The sequence below is a fragment of the Microtus pennsylvanicus genome, chromosome 3 (assembly GCF_037038515.1).
Source record: "Microtus pennsylvanicus isolate mMicPen1 chromosome 3, mMicPen1.hap1, whole genome shotgun sequence".
Taxonomy (NCBI): Eukaryota; Metazoa; Chordata; class Mammalia; order Rodentia; family Cricetidae; genus Microtus; species Microtus pennsylvanicus.
Window position 1 is genome coordinate 10,324,989 of NC_134581.1, and position 17,028 is coordinate 10,342,016.

At 45.4% G+C, this 17,028-nt stretch overlaps 1 protein-coding gene across 6 annotated transcripts in view; it reads right to left on the reverse strand.

The window, feature by feature from the left end:
• The window catches only part of Ubp1 (upstream binding protein 1), a 45,111-nt gene extending 29,616 nt beyond the window's left edge, over positions 1–15,495 (reverse strand). For 2 of the 6 annotated variants that reach the window (XM_075964264.1, XM_075964265.1), the window contains exons 1-2: positions 14,865–15,361; positions 4,169–4,320 (exon numbers count right to left, since the gene is read on the reverse strand). In XM_075964264.1, coding sequence (XP_075820379.1) covers positions 4,169–4,320; positions 14,865–15,244 — 532 coding nt within the window. In that variant the 5' untranslated portion in view covers positions 15,245–15,361. Of the gene's footprint in view, positions 1–4,168; positions 4,321–14,864; positions 15,364–15,408 lie in introns of those variants that run through there. The other 4 variants (XM_075964267.1, XM_075964266.1, XM_075964263.1 and 1 more) reach the window with 4 other exon arrangements.
• Positions 15,496–17,028: the final 1,533 nt, after the last annotated feature.

The following is a 17,028-nucleotide window of genomic DNA, read 5'->3' on the forward strand; positions in this document are numbered from 1 at the left end:
GAGCTACATAATGAAACACTGAATTGAAAAAGTCAAGTGGGCAGGCCTCGTGGAGGTGGCACTCGCCTTTAATTCCAGCACTTGGGAGGCAGAGACAGGCGGATCTCTAAGTTTGTGGCCAGCCTGGTCTGTAAAGCGAGTTCCAGGATAGCCAGGACTGTTACACAGAGAAACCCTGTCTTAAAAATCAATCAAACAAACAATAACAACAACAACAAAAAGTCAAGTGGGCAAAGAATGATTTCATACAAAGGCAGACTAAATAGTATCTCTAGAAAGCAACATGCATGTCAGTAAGTTAAATTGCAGATCTTTAGACTCAATTTTGTGACTAATCAAAGGGGGGAAATACAAGAGAGGGACTATTTTAACTTGTGTTACCCTCAAAGGGCTGCCTGTCCAACTCAAGCACTCACAAAACCACCAACAAATGCCTGACATTCCCCATGGTAAACACCAACAAATCAAAAGGGCATGTGAACTTAAAAAAAGAAGAAGAAGAAAAGAAAAGGGGGCAGGGAATGCCCACTGAAGACCAAGAGAAGTCATTCAGCACCCATGAGCGAAACAGAGTGCTCTAAGTCGTTCTAGCATGTGTTCATAAACACTGAGCCATCTCCCCAGCCCCTACCTTCTGAATTTGCCTTCCACGCTGTGGTATTTTTCTTCTTTGGGGATTTAGTAACACAAAAGAACTGCCATGGTTGAGAACTGCTAGTCAGGTGTGGTGGTGCACACCTTTAATCCCAGCACCAGGGATGTAGAGGTGGGCTGATTTGAGTTCAAGATCAGCCTGGTCAAGGAGCACAGTCCAGGACAGCCAAGGCTACACAGAGAAACCCTGTCTCAAAAAACAAAACAAAACAAAACAAAAACAAACAAAAACCCCTGAAAGAAAACACAACTGCTAAGTGCTAGGTTGAGTCCATAGCCTTACTTACCTCTAAACTGGCCTTTCTCACATGGATTCCAAAGACAATGTCCATGTGATGTGGGAACTCCTTCAGCCAATAGCCTTGAAGGTACTAGCCCACTTTGGGCATGGTCTTATATAATCTAAGTGCTGATGAAAAGTGTGAGCAGCCCTCTTTTCTGCTGGACTTGGTTCCAGTTCTCAGGGCACAAAGGACAGCAGATAGCTATCCTTACTGTGAGTTTATCCCCAAATAAATAAATCTCTGTTATATTCCATTCTGGACTATTATGGATCTCTTTGGTACTACTACATCCATGTAGCTGAGTTTAAGCATATAAAAAAATTAATTTATTTTTCTTTAATGTGCACGAGTGTTCTGTTTACTCATTTGCTGGTATCCAAAGAGGAGAAAGACTACAACAGATCCCTGGAACTGGAATTATGAATTGTTGTAGCAGGTGTGTGGATACTGGGAAGTAAACTCAGGTCCTTCCTCTGCAAGAGTATCAAGTGTTTTTAAGGCTGCAAAGTCCAGCATGTGGAAGACAGGGGCAGGCAGATTTCTGTGAATTTTGAGCCAGCCTGATCTATACAGTGAGTTCCAGGTAAGTCAGGACCACAGGTGAGACCCTATGTCAGAAAAAGAGCAGCAAATATTCTTAGCGGCAGGGCTACTCATGTTCTATCCTCTATTTCTACAGCCATGACTTTTAGTACCAAAATTAAACAAAAGGAAATGCACTGTGGAATAAAAGTAACTAAAAACATATTTTTCTAGAGTGTACAATATTTTAATATAATTTTAAGTCAATAAACGTGCTATTATTTCCTAGAGCCTAAAACCTATTTGCAAAGTAGCTAATATTGGTTAATTAGCATTCATAGCAGAATATTCTCCGAATAGAATTCAGCTCCAAATGAAGAGTATTTGAGTGGACAAAATCATCTTTCCAAGGTTCTTTTTGCTTGCAGAATGAGGTGATACTCCAGTGGCTACGAGGAACTAACCCCAGAATGCAGGAAGGCAGATCAGGTCTCATGGATTTCCTTTCTGAAGACTAAGCTCCCTGGCAAAAGGTGATTGAACCTAGTCAGACCCGGCTCAAAGGAGAACTGGTTACTCTAGGCTGGACTAGTTTCTACTCCAAGATCAAAATCAGGGACCTAACTCTTCTTATAGACAGCTACTCAGACATAACTGCCCAAACACAAAGTTGCAGTTTTAAAACTCTGTACTCCTATAGTTTGAAAACACAACTCCTCCCACCCAGCTAAGAATTCTTGTTCCAATTTCTGCTACCTAAGTTACCTAAAGTTTCCTCTTTCTTTTTTCTTCTCATTACCCAATGGTGCAGGCCTAAAAATAGCTCCAAAAGGCAGGTGAGCACAAGCCTAAGGGGAGCTCCCAGTAAATAACCAATCACAGCATCAGCTCCTGGATACCTGCCAACTCTCCTCTGAATGCTGTCCTTCAACAGGTGGAAATGGGGAGCTCAGCAGTGGAACACCTGCCCTGCATGCATGAAGCCAGCGTTTGATCCCCAGCAATGCAGAAATAGAAAGACAGATAAACAGGAGTCAGGGAAAGTCCACTTATTTCCCCAAATATTTAAAGTTTAAAAAAAAAATAATGAACTGTGAGGGACATGGTGGCACACAGTTTTAATCCCAGCAACTGAGGCAGAGGCAGGCAGAGTTCTGTGATTTCAATGCCAGCCAGGTCTACACAGTAAGTTCCAAGAAATATACAGTGAGACCCTGTCTCAAAAGAGAGGGGCACCTGTGGTCCCCAAGCCAGTAGCAGCTTCACCTCAATTTACCAGGAATACAAGTTCCTGGTAGTGTAGCAGCACACACCTTTAACCTCAGTACTTGGCAGCAGGTAGACTCTTTGAGTTCCAGGCCAGTCAGAGATCTTGTCTCAGAAGGGAAAAGAGGAGAGGAGGGAAGGGGAAGATAGGGAGGGCATGAGAAAGAGAAAAGAGAAGTTCTTGGGTCCTGCCCCAAATGTGCCTCACTCTCAATCTCCCTGCAACTCTGAAACCATTCCCTTGTATGGAAGTCAAGTACTGGTCAGGACTTTTCCCGATGCATTCAGAACTTTCTCATGGAGCAAGGTCCTGTTCTAGGTGGGCCTGCTGTAGAGTGTAGAACTTGTCTTACACCTACAGCCCTAGGCTGGATCCCAAGCATTCCAACAACAAAGTACCTCTTACTAAAATAGTCAAGAAATAATCATGTTTTTCCTCAGTACCTAAACAAATCTCAGGATTCCATCCCAAACACCAGTCAACTAACAGAATAAAATAAGATTAAAATGAACATCCTTGCCTTCATGCTGTTTCTTTTGAAAATTTCATGTCCCAACAAATTACTAAGTAAAATTATTTGAAAGTTAAATTTCCAATAAGTGAACCCCAAGTAAGTACTATATATTAAAAGCAAAGTAGGAGACCACACATGGGATTGTTAAGGTAAAGAGCCTCATGATTCTAAACTCCCTAACAAGGGAAATTACAAGCTATTCTTCCACTCTTTTTTTTTTTTTTTGGAAACGGTCTTATTGTATAGATGAGAGGGGCTTCAAATTCGAGATCTGCCTGCCTCTGCCTCCCAAGTGTCACCAGGCCCAGTTCCCATCTACATTTTGTGATATTAGTCATAAATATAAAGCCTAAAACCTATTGTTTAATGAGGTAAAGATTCCATTTAGTGGCCAGGCAGTGGTGGAGCAAACCTTTAATCCCAGCACCGGGAAGGCAGAGGAAGTTGTATCTCAGAGTTCGAGGCCAGCCTGGTTCATAAAGCAAGTTCCAGGGCAGCCAGGGCTACAAAGAGAAACCCTGTCTCAAAAAAACTAAAACAAAAAAACAAAAAACTGGGAGGTGGTGGCACACGCCTTTGAATCCCAGCATTCGGGAGACAGGGGCAGGTGGATCTCTGTGAGTTAGAGGCCAGCCTGGTCTACAGAGTGAGTTCCATGACAGCCAGGGCTATTTATACAGAGAAACCCTGTCTCAAAAAACAAAAACAAAACAAAAAATTCCACTTTTTCCACTGGCAGATAAAGAACCACAATGTCCATGAAAGGACTGTTCCTGTACAACACTGTTGGCTCACAGAAAATGAGATTAAGCTTTATAATTTCAGAACCTAATTTTTAATTATTAACAGTCCTGTAAGTTACAATACCAAAACATCTTTAAAATTTTTGTAGATTTTTACATGCTATATATGACAACCCATACTAACCTTGGTTCAAGTAAGTGAGAGTCTCGTCATGCAGTTTCACGGCTGGCGAAGTTGCAGCACACATCACATACTGAAAGGGGGGGTGCTTGGCCTCACCATCCAAGGAAAGGCTGGAATCTTCTTGCTTGAAAATGGGCAAGGCTAACACATCACTGAAAAACAAAATATTAAAACTGACCTTTCTTTGTGTTTCAGATATCATACATAAACATAACTCAGGGGTCATTACCATTCATTCAGTGTTCAAGATGGAACCCAAAGCTTTGCATAAGCTAGGCAGTCAATGAATTATTTTATTTAAAATGTAAGATAAACTGGAGGGTGGTGGTGCCTTTGATCCCAGCACTTGGGAGAGGCCGGAGATCTCTGTGAGTTCAAGGCCATCCTGGACAGCTAGGACTGGACAGCTAGGAGTAGAAAACTACACCTCGAAAAAACCAAAACAAAACAAAAAAGAAAATAAGATAAGAGCCTGGGTGGGTGTGGTGCATGCCTTGGAACCATACCACCACCACTACCCCAAAATGGAAAAAACAAGAAATGTTTTGTAGAGTAAAACCACTATTAATGCTAATCTGTTTCATCTAAAAGATATTATAAGTCTCCCATTTTTCTAATGAGAGCACATGAGGAACACTCTAATGTTGGGAGCAGTGAGACCCCAGATCCTGAATTTCTTGTAACAACTTGTTTTCCCCTGATTTGAGTGTCTACAGCTGCTCTGAGCACGAGACCTTCAGGAGTTCCTGACCGCAGGAGAGTGGTTTCTGGTGGGTTTGGCTGGGGCGTGGCTCTCTCTATATAATCTGCCCCTGATACAATAAAGAGAGCATTCTTGGGGCTTTGGTATCAGTGTAAGATCTGCGTGTAGGTCTGTCTTTGCGTCTGTAGTCTCAACCTCCAGCCCCTTGCCCGAAGCTCGGGAACTGGGTTCTAGCGCATAGAGCGCGTGCGGCACTCTAAAGTAATAGCTAAAGCTCAGTGGAGGATACTTGCAGACCACACAAGGGCCCTAGGCTTAATAATGCCCAACACCACCACAAACAACAAAAATCATCTGGAATTTTTCTTTTAAAAATCTGTAAACTTGCCAGGTATGGTGGTACAGGCCTTTACTTCCAGTATCCAGGAGGCAGAGGCAGGTGGATCTCTGTGAGTTCAAGTCCAGCCTGGTTTGGCTTGCAAGAGTTACATAGTGAGACCCTCTCAAAATCAATAAAAAGAACAGTAAACTCTGGCTAGGAATATAGCTCAGATGGCTGAACCTAGGCCACATGACACCCTATCCGAATCAAATAAAAAATATTAAACCCCAGATTACCTTTATTTAAAAAGGAAAAAAGCAAATCCAGAGTGCCCACCTACCTGTTTTTAAAGCAGAAACTAAGACCGCTGCTAAAGACAGGCCGCACAGTATCATGGAACCACAAAGAAGCACGGAATAAAATGGTGCTTAATAAATGCTGCCAACAAGCCTGCTACAGCTGAGAACATAAAGCCTTTCATCTAGTCCAAAACAATGACTTCGACAGCCAACTGGCTACTTTTCTCCCAGGAGTAACCTGTCTCTAGGGTCTTCTGGGACTGTCCACTTTGGGGGCACAGCAGGCTCTGTGTTTAGCAGCATCACTGAGTAGTGATAGTCATCTTTTAACAGTATACGATTCCATTACTTTTGGTACATACTAATAGAGTCATGCAACCATTACCAGTACCCAATTCTAGAACATTTTCCCCCTCAAAAAGAAATCTCCTATTGAGTTGGGAAGATGGCTCAGAGGTTAGGAGCACTGACTGTTCTTCCACGTGGTGGCTCACAATCATCTGTAAGATCTAGTGCCGCCCTCTTCTGGTGTGCAGGTATACATGCAGACAGAATAATAAATAAATAAATCTTTAAAAAAAAAAGAAATCTCTTATTATTGTAATCTCAGCTGACCTAGGTTCAATTCCCAGCACCCACATGGCAACTTACAACTGTCTGTAAGTCCAGTTCCAGGGGATCTAACACCCTAACAGAGACATGCAGGCAAATACTAATGCACATAAAATTAAAAATAAATTACTTTTTAAAGATTTATTTATTTATTAAGTGCACAACATTCTACTTGCATGTACGCTGCAGGCCAGAAGCCAATTATGGACGGTTGTGAGCCACCATGTGGTTGCTGAGAATTGAACTCAGGACTGGCTCTGCTCTTCTATAGGATGTCCAAGCAGCTTATTTCATTTAACTACATAACAAGAGACTTGTAAGCACTCCGGCCTGACTCTTGCTAAAACAGAGATCTGATAAGTTTGTGCCCTCCCTAGCAGAATCACACCCAAAATTGTTTACTCACTGTTATCTAATACAAAGGAGTCATATTTGCTGAATCAATAAAACACTTAATAATTTAAGATTTCCTATGTTAAGTCATATAGAACTGCTAATACTCAATTTTTGTAATCTCACAAATGGAGAGTCTTTTGAGTATTAAAGACAGACTCTTTTTAAATTTATTTTTTTTTATTTTATGTGTATGGGTGTTCTGCTTACATGATAGTTGTGTACTGTGTGCATGTCTGGTGCCCACAGAGGCCAGAAGAGGGCATCAGATACCCAGGAACTGGAGTTAGAGGTGGTTGTAAGCCACCATGTAAATTCTAGAAATGGAACTTCGGTCCTCTGAAAGAGCCATCTCTTCAGCCCAGGACAGAATTATTAAATTGAAAAAAATAAGTAAATTTCATTTTTTAAAACTGACAAGTGGAACTTTTGTTTTGTTTTGTTTTTTGAGACAAGGTTTCTCTGTGAAACATTTCTGGCTGTCTTGGAACTCGCTTTTGTAGACCGGTCTGGCCTTGAACTCAGAGATTCGCCTGCCTCTGCCTCCCGAGTGCTAGGATTAAAGGTGTGCGCCACCACTGCCTGGCACAAGTGGAACATTTTTTAATGGAAGATACATGGATGCTAGAACAGATCTGATCCTACAATGTATCTACTGAATAGACACAAAATGCACAAAAGCCGGGAGGTGGTGGCGCAGGCCTTTAATCCCAGCACTCGGGAGGCAGAGGCAGGCGGATCTCTGTGAGTTCGAGACCAGCCTGGTCTACTGAGCTAGTTCCAGGATAGGCTCCAAAGCCACAGAGAAACCCTGTCTAGAAAAACCAAAAAAAAAAAAAAAAAGCTGAACAATTTATACATTTAGCACTGAAGTTCTTACTTTAAAACCTTAACAAAGCTGGTCAGGTGTGCATGCCTGCCATCCCTACAGAGGCAGGGTCAGGAGTTCAAAGTTATCCTTAGTTACATGTGGAAATGAAAACCAGCTTGGCCACAGGAGACTGCCTTACAAAACATACTGGGTGTGGTGTTCTACACCTGTAACCCCAGCACTAGAGGCATCAGAAATTCAAGGCCAGACTTGGTGACAACAGAGTGAGTTTGAGCTCAAGCATGAGCTGTATAAGACCTTATATCAAGGGAGGGGAGGGGAGAAGAAAAGATAAGCGCTAGAAACTTGATAAACTGACCTTTTGAAGAACTGTCAGGCTCCCTAAATATCTAGCAGTTCAGCTGCTTTCCAGGAGGATGGCTGGACCCAGCATGTGCTGAGTGTTGTATCCGCTTTCATAGCTTTGAATACAACTATAGTGACGGGGTGGTTTTCAAATACAAGTTAAAATTTGATGACTTCTTAGTGAGGAAGTAGTAAGTAAGTAATGAAAGCATATTTGGAAGGTGAAATTCTAAAGAATTCAAAAGACAAAGGGCTGGCTAAATGACTCATCCAGGAAAGGCCCTTGCCACATAAGCCTGGTGACCAGTTCAGTCCCCAGGACCCACATGACCAACCCCAACAAGCTGTCCTTTGACTTTCATGTGTGTATGGAATGCATATGTAGATATGCACTCACACACACAGTAATAAAATATAATAAATTTTTCAAAATTCAAAAGATAAGATAAAACCAAGATGAAAATAACAACACGGAGGCCTGAATTGACAAAACAGTCTATACGCCAGCTCTGCCCCACTCAAACAAGAAATCAAACACATGAAGCAGATGTTCAAGTCCAAAACTACTGAGCGTTCCAGGCCAGCAAAGCAGGGAGGGCTTTAATATCACATATGAAGTCAGAAAGTCATGGCGCACACTCTATAATATCACATATATAGTTGGGAAGTAGTGGCGCACACCTTTAATTCCAGCACTTGGGTGGCAAAGACAGGTAAATTTTTAAGCTTGAGGCCAGCCTGATCCAGGGAAGCCAGGGCTACACAGTGAAAACCACATATATTCTTTTATTTAAAAAAAAAAATATTTAATGTGCATGTACACGTGCACATACATGAATTTTATGTGCCCCACATGGACGCAGGAGCCCAAGGAAGCCAGAAGAGAGCACTAGATCCTCTAAATCTTCAGTAGGTGGTTGTAAGTCACAGTGCAGGTGTTGGGAAACTAAACCCTGGTTGTTGTCTGCAAAATCCCCAAAGCTTTCTCTCCAGCCCCAAAATACATTCTTCTAACAAGTACTTAAAAGCTAACTATCAGTTGGGCTGTGGTGGCGCATGCCTTTAATCCTAGCACTTGGAGGCAGAGACAGGCAGATCTCTTAAGTTAGAGTCCTGCCTGATTCAGAGAGCAAGTTCCAGGACAGGTTCTAAAGCTACAGAGAAATCCTGTCTCAAAAAACAAAACAACGAGAGAGAGAGAGAGAGAGAGAGAGAGAGAGAGAGAGAGAGAGAGAGAGAGAGAGAGAGAGAACTATCTTGTAAGGAAATAGGCTGAAATATAAGCAAAGTTCAAAAACTGAGCAAACCTGGAATGCAAAACAGTTTTTACCAAAAGATGCCCTTTCCAGCTTGAAGATAGAATCACAGAGCTGTCATTATTTTGGCTACATTGTGGGTCTAGAATACTCCCCCTACCCCCAAATGAACTGGACAGGAAAGAGTTAAGAGCATGGATGAAGTAGAGCAAGCTTCTGCAAGGATGCCTGCCACATTCATTTCTCCGGATAATCCAGGAAACAGCTAAATGTGGACTTAAGGTGCCCCTAGCCAGGTTAGGAAGGCTTCCCAGAGTTTGACAAGTTAGTGAAAAGCCACAGGCATCAAATTGTTCCATGTAATTCCACAATGCCAAGACTCAAAAATAACCAAGCACAGAAGGACAAACAAGACTCTAGGAATAAGAACCCAAAGCAAAAACAACAGATGGTTTAACACCCAGTCCCAGACTCCTGTTTGCAGTACCCAGCTCTTCTGTCTCTTCTGCAGAGGACAGAGCCCTCACAACCCTCATAGGAGACTTCTAGCTAAGTGCAATCTTGTTAGTTTGGGCCAAAGAGAAGCACTTGTGGGAGTTTCAAAGTGGGGCAGGGAAAGGCATGTACAAGTAGTCAACACACAGGCTTTTGAGAGCGAGGTGCTGAGCCAGGAGCTAAGGGTGTCAGAGCCCCTTTCCCCAGCCCTCTCATCACCTCTGCTGTGGAAGGTTTCACTAAGCTCTCCGCCAGAAACAACTCAGTGGTTTCCATTTTCCTGACTGGATACAGAAATGATTTAGACTTCAAACACTAGAATTATCAGACCCAAATTCGGAAATCATGCTTACCTAGTTTGAAGAAATAAAACTCAGGGAACAGAGACTTTCAAGGAGAACAAACGCATAGAATTCCCAGAACAGGAAATTAAGAACTGTGGCTGAACATCAGATCTGACTGTGACTGGAAAGTTAGGGGAATGGAATGGGAGGAAGAAGCTATCCAAAAGACGGCAGAAAGGGGGAAGTAGAAATGGAGAGAGGAAAAAGACTGCAAAGGCTTCTTCTTGTTGTTGTTGAGGGAACACTGAGACAGGGTCTCACCATGTAGCTCTGGCTATAATGGAACTCACTATGTAGATCAGGCTGGCCTCTCAGAGATCTGCCTGCCTCAGTCTCCTGAGTGCTTGCAATTAAAGGTGTGCGCCCCACCTGGCCAAGACTGCAGATTACCACCTAGTTTATAGAGACGGCATCTGGGAGCAACATCTGAAGACACAAAGGCTGAGCAAATTTCAATTCACTGTCTCAAGAAGTCCAAGTGACCAAACCAAGAGAAAGACTGTCACCCATGCCCAAGCACACTCAGACAACCCACAAGTCTTGTGTGTGTGCAGATGTGCTTTGACCTCCCAATATCAAGTAAGGGAGCCAGCTGGACACAGAAGCATTCTGAGGCCGGGAAGTCATCTAGGAAAGCGTGGGGGTGGTGAGCAGGAGCAGGGTAGGAGGTTACTAACTACTAAGTAGCATGAAGTTAAGACTCAGCTAGAATCATGAGTCAAACACAACTAAAATAATCTCAATATTCCCATATGTCTGAAAAAATTACATGTGCAAACAATTTTGCAAATGTTCTCATTGAAAAGAGCTAAAACCTCAAATCTAGAATTCATTCTAGGTGAATTTTACAAAACATTTTTGTGTTTTTAAAAAAAAAATTGAAGCCGGGCGGTGGTGGCGCACACCTTTAATCCCAGCACTCGGGAGGCAGAGGCAGGCGGATCTCTGTGAGTTCGAGGCCAGCCTGGTCTACAAGAGCTAGTTCCAGGACAGGAACCAAAAAGCTATGGAGAAACCCTGTCCCGAAAGTCAAAAAAAAAATAAATAATAATAATAATCTGAGGGCTGGAGAGATGACTCAGTGGTTAAGAGCACTGGCTGCTCTTCCAGAGGTCCTGAGTTCAATTCCCAGCAACCTCATGGTGACTCACAACCATCCATAACTGGCTTCTGGCCTGCAGCGTATATGCAAGTAGAATGTTGTGCACATAATAAATAAATAAATCTTTAAAAAGTAATTTGTTGCCGGGCGGTGGTGGCACACGCCTTTAATCGCAGCACTCGAGAGGCAGAGGCAGGTGGATCTCTGTGAGTTCGAGGCCAGCCTGGTCTACAAGAGCTAGTTCCAGGACAGGAACCAAAAGCTACAGAGAAAGAGAAACCCTGTCTCGAAAAATCCAAAAAAATAAAAAAAAAGTATTTGTTTTTAATTTGTTTTTAATGTACATTGTTGTTTGCCTGCATGTCTCTGTTAGGGTGTTGGATCCCCTGGAACTAGACTTACAGACAGTTGTAAGTTGCCATGTGGGTGCTGGGAATTGAACCTAGGTCTTCTGAAATTAGCAGCCAATGCTCTTAACCACTAAGCCATCTCTCCAGTGCCCCGCCCCCTTTTTTTTTCTGCTTGACAGGCAGTCTCATGTAACTCAGGATAGCCTCAAATTCACTAAAAAGTAGCCAGGGATGGTCCTGAACAACCAATCCTCCTGTCTCCACTTCTCAATACTAGGATTTCAGTGTGTGCCATGACTGGCTTCAGCTTTTGAGTATTTGTTTCTACATCAGCCCTGGCTGTCCTAGAACTCGCTCTGCAGACCAGGCTAGTCTCAAACTCACAGAGATCTGCCTGTCTCTGTCTCCTGAGTGCTGGGATTAAAGGCATGTGCTACTACTGCCTGGCAAAATCTAAGATCTAAAGATCAATTCTCCAATTCTTTCCAGTTACTGTTCACAAGAGCTGTGGAAACAATCCCCTAAAACACATTTTAAGAATAAAATTGCAAAAAGAAGGGGGGGAAAAAGGAAAAAATAAAGAAAAAAAGAATAAAATTGCAATCAGATGTGGTGGCACATTCCTTTAATCCCAGAGGCAGTCTGATCTCTGTGAGTATGAGGCCAGCCTGGTCTACAAAGAGAGTTCTAAGACAGCCAGGGCTACACAGAGAAACTCTGGAAAGAAAGAGGAAAAAAAGAAATAAAGAGAGAGAGAAAGAGAGAGACAGAGAAAGTATAAAGAATAATATTGCAGTATTAGGAAGGCATAAGCAGATCTCCAGTTTGAGGCCAGCCTGAGTTACACTGTAAACTCCAAAACAGCCTTAAAAAAAAAAAAGAAAAAGAAAAAAATAGTCGAAAAAAGGTTGAAAGGGCAGAAGATACATCTCAACTGGTAGAGTCAAGCTACACAAAGACCTTGGTCCAATCCCAGCAACACATAGACCAGGAAGTGGTTCACACCTATAATCCAAGCACTCTGGAAGTGGAGGCAAGGAAGACCAGAAGTTCAAAATCATCCTTAGCTACTCAGTTCAAGGCCATTCTGGGATAAATGAAAATTTCCCAAAATGAATGAATGAATGAATGTGGAGGAGAAACGAAAGGTTTTAATACCTCGCCTAAACTAGTTACAGTGACTATTCCTATAATCCCAGCATTAAGGAGTCTATTGAAAGCAAATCTAGGGTACATAGTGAGCTTCAGGACAGCCTGGACAACATAGTGAGATTTTTGTCTCAAAAAGAAAAAAATTTGAAGAAAAAAAAATTTACCTAGTAAATTCAAGGCCTTTGGTTCAATTCCCAGAGCCATGAAGTTAGAGACAGAATGAATTTAAGACATCCACAAATACAGTTTGAGCAAAATAAAAATGGCTTACACTTTAAAAAAAATAGCACAAGGAAACTTGCAGAAGTCTGTTTTTTCCTTCTATCACGTGTGTTCTAGAGCTAGAATGCATGTTCACAAGCTTGGCGGCAAATGCTGAGCCATCTCTGCAGCCCAAACAAAATTTTTATCAAGAGTTTTCCAGTAAGTTCAGATGTTTCTTAAGCTATGCGTGTATGTGTATGGTGTGTGTGGTGTGGGGTGTATGCTGATGTGTGTGTGTGTGTGTGTGAGAGAGAGAGAGAGAGAGGAGAGAGGAGAGAGAGAATATGAAGAGAGAGAGAGAGGGAGGGAGAGAGAGAGAGAGAGAGAGAGAGAGAGAGAGAGAGAGAGAGAGAGAATATGAATATGTACCCAGACAGGACTCAAACTCAGATGATCTTCCTGCCTCGGCATCCCAAGTGCTGAAATTACAGACGTGAGCCACCACCTGAGGCTTACTTTTTGAGCTTAACAGGTGTGAACAAGTAACAGAAAGGTAAGGCTTGCTTCCTATCAGATTTCTATGCAGAACAAGCAGGCTGCTCCAAGATTCAGGGAAAATGGGGAGAGACAGCAAACCACGGAGAGGCCTATGGAAGACAAACGTCCCTCAGACTTTCTCCTTCTCAGCTCAATTTCACAATGTCTTATATGCGAACATTTTAAACTAAGGGTCTTGAAGGCACAAGATGTAAACTCTTTCTGATTTCGCAGAACCCAGTTGAATGTGAATAAATAAACAAGACCCCCTCAGAAACTGCTATTTACTGTCAGAGATACTGGAAACTTTAGATTAAATGACACTGAGGGGAAAGGTTTTCCCAAAGAATAGTATCATTACAGAAAACTACAAAGACGCCGGCATAATTTCAAGAGTAAGGTCAAGGGATGGATATCACTAAGAATTAATTTTCTCTTCAGCGAAATAACCCTAAACACAAGTTAGCCAGTTGGCAGAATCACCAAAAACAAAACAAACAAACAAACCACAAGTACAGTTCACAGAAGACCCTAGGAAAAAGTCAGGCTCTAGAAACTACCAAAAAGCAAGCTTTGCAGCTCGGCTCCGTTCCTAAGCTCTCAAGTGGACAAGGGCACTCACTCCAGGAGGGTTTCCAGAGGGAAGCCTCCTCTACAGCGGGGTGAGCCCGCGACTTTCGGTAGCTCAATTTCCTCAACAACCAAGACAGCTGTTCTAGAACACAGTCCACCTCATCTAAGGCCCTCAAGTTACACAACTGGAGAGAAAGGAAGTGCCAAGTTTAGCAGAGACCAAATCAGGGTCAGATGCGAGCGAGACTTAGCTCTCAGTTTAGCATGCCTTCCCCCGCTGCTTTCCACGGGCCAAGAACCCTCCCCGCTGTTCTGAGAGTCCTCTGCGTGGGGCAGAGCCAAGCCGGACTGCTTCAGGGATGAGCTGGGACTTCTCCAGTCCAGTTCCGACCCAGGTCATTCCTCCTGGGGTATTAAGGCTCCCGTCATCCCCTAGGAGGCAGCGGAGTTGCCCTGCACCGCACACAGCAGGCATTTGCTGAAAACAGACAGCTACGCTTCCTTCACATCAGTTTCAAAGACCACTCCGTTTTTCCCTTCACTGGCTAAACCATACCCTACACAAGTCATACTCCCATATCAAAACAAAGGGCTTCCACTCTTTCGGGATAAGGGGCAGACATACTCCTCTCTGCTTCAGCTTCTCCCGATTATACGAAATGGAACAGCTGCTGGAGCAGGCAGCAGGGACTAAACTATTGTTTGGGGCACAACCTTAAAGCCCTCGACAAGTGGAAACAGCCCGAGGAGAGTCACTCTGAGAAGAAAGAAACCGAGAGTTGAGGGCCCAGCTTCGCTGCCACACAATCAGGAGACTAGACGGCGAGAGAGCGCGCTCACCAGCCCTCGGGGCTACTTTCACCCGCGACGTAACTCACTATCAGAACGGCTAGCGGCTGAAACGCCAAGGCCACCCCGGCAGACACGGCAGGAATGGCTGCCGCGTTTCCCCGTCCCAAGCGCTGCCTTTTTGTACAGCCGATCGCAACTAAAAAGACTCGTAAATCAAATGGAGAGGAAGCACCTCTTCCCTCTCCCCCAGGCTCATCGGCTAGAGCGGCTTCCCCGGGCCGGAGCGCCGGGTCCCCGCCAGCCGCTCGGCAGCCACGGGAGCACGCGGCAGGACCCCGAGCCCGCGGCGCAGGCCCCGGCGGGCGGAGGCAGCAGCGCCCCTTACCTCATGCTGTAGGCGCCGGCGCCCAGCTCCTGCCCGATGCCCGACAGGCTGGAGTCGAAGTCGTGCACCAGCCCGGACTCGATCACCTCGTCCATCTTGAGCACCCAGGCCATCTTCCGGCCTCGCCGCCGGCCCGCGCAGCGCGGCCTCCGGGTCCGGGGCGAAGGCCCCCGAGCTCCGCGGGAGCGTCCTGAGGGAGGGCGCGGGTGAAGCCTCCGGCGGCGCGACGAATGGTCACCAGCGGCGGCCCGGGACGCGGCCGAGACGAGAGCGGCCGAGGCCCAGCTGTCAGGGCTCAGCGCGCCGGCCAGCAGCTGCAGCGGGAGCGACCGGGCCGCCGGCCGCGCCGCCCTCCCGCGGCCGCCGGCCCCGCGCCTCATGCAGCCGCCCGCCTCCGGCGCCGCTCCCGCGGCCGCCGCCGCCCGCCCCGCCCCGCAGCCCCGGCTCGCATCCCTCCGGCACGCCCGTCACCCACACCCGGGCCGCGCCCCCCCGGCCCTCTGCCCGCCCGCCCAGGCTCCAGCGCCCCTTCGCCCCGGCCAACCCCGCCGCCGCCGCTCCGCCGGCCCGGACGCAGCTTCGATGCGACTCCGGCTCCAGCTCGCTCACTGCTTCCGCCTCCTCCTCCGGCCCCGCCCCGGCCCCGCCCCCGCGGCCGCTCCCCTCCCAGGCCCGCCCCGCGCGACCCCGCGCCTCTCAGCCGCACAAGCCTGGGCCTAGCTGAGCCGCCCGGCCCCCGCGGCGTCGCTGCCTGGCGGCGGAAGAGGCGTGACCAGAGGAGCGGCTCGGATGACAGACAGGTCTTCTGGGCAGTCATGGCGAAGCAGCGGGTCTTGACTCCCGTGAGCCTCTGCGCACCCGGCTGAGCCACCAATCAAAATGTTCTTCCCTTTGGCAGGACTCCGGGACTAAATCGGCTGCCATAAAAAAGCACTGATTGGTCCGCACTGGGGGAAGTGGTTCCGGGTCGTACTTCCGCCGTTGCAGGGAAATACTTCGCCGACTTTTCTTCCTCCTGCTGGGAAAAGCGGCAACATCTCGTCTGAGGAATTAAATTAGACCGGTTGTGTGGAAAATCTTGATTGCCAAGAGAATAAATGAGTCAGCCCTCCCTAAAAGGCTGCACGAAACCTCCCCCACCCCCGCAACTCGAGAAGGGTGGAAAGGCAAACTTTAATCCCCGTGCTTAGGAGGCAGAAGCAGGCTGATCTGAGTGCTAGGTCAGCTTGGTCTACTAAGCGAGCTCCTGTCTCAAAACAAAAAATTGAAACCTACAGAACCCAGAATATCTGGTGACTTAAGAGTGTCTGACACTATCCTTATTCCTTAGTCTTTTGCAATAAAACACAAAGCATGTAAATTGCTGTGAAGGTTAACTTGAAGAAAACAAATGTTTTTGTTTTGGGTTGTGTGTGTGTTTTGTTTTGTTTTTAGAAATCAGGAGGTAAGTGCTGGAGAGATGGCTCAGTGGTTAAGATCACTGGCTATTCTTCCAAAGGACCTGGGTTCAATTCCCAGTACCCACATGGCAACTTACAATTGTCTGTAACTCCAGTTCTAGAAGATAAGACACCCTCATTAAAATAAAATTAAACAACAAAAAGAGAACAGGCCATGGCTCAGGTAACATGCAAACGAAGAAACGGAGATAACCATAGCAAAAAAAAAAAAAAAAACAAAGGCTGCACTCAGGATGGAGGCCTCTTACCCATTCCCAGGTGCCTCCTTGTGCTTCCTACCAAAGGTCTTCTGTGTCTGGTTATCCATAACTGTGAAGATTTGGGGAGAATTGCCCCCTCCATTTATCAGGGCTGACCCTTGGATGTGTATTTCTTTTTCACAAAATATTGGCTCCCGGTGCTGAGGAGATAGCTCAGCGGTTAAGAGCACTGACTGCTCTTCCAGAGGTCCTGAATTCAATTCCCAGCAACTACATGGTGGCTCAAATAAACCACCTATAATGAGATCTGGTACCCTCTTCTGGCCTACAGGCAGGATACTGTATAAATAAATAAATAAATAAATCTTTAAAAAAATATTGGCTCCAAAGTATTGGATTTGAGTAGTGAGCAGATGGATGTGGGTCCAGCAACATGGATAAGCTAGGTTATTAACTGTTGGAAAATACAGAGGAAAATAAGGGGAAGGGCAATCCTCTGATTCT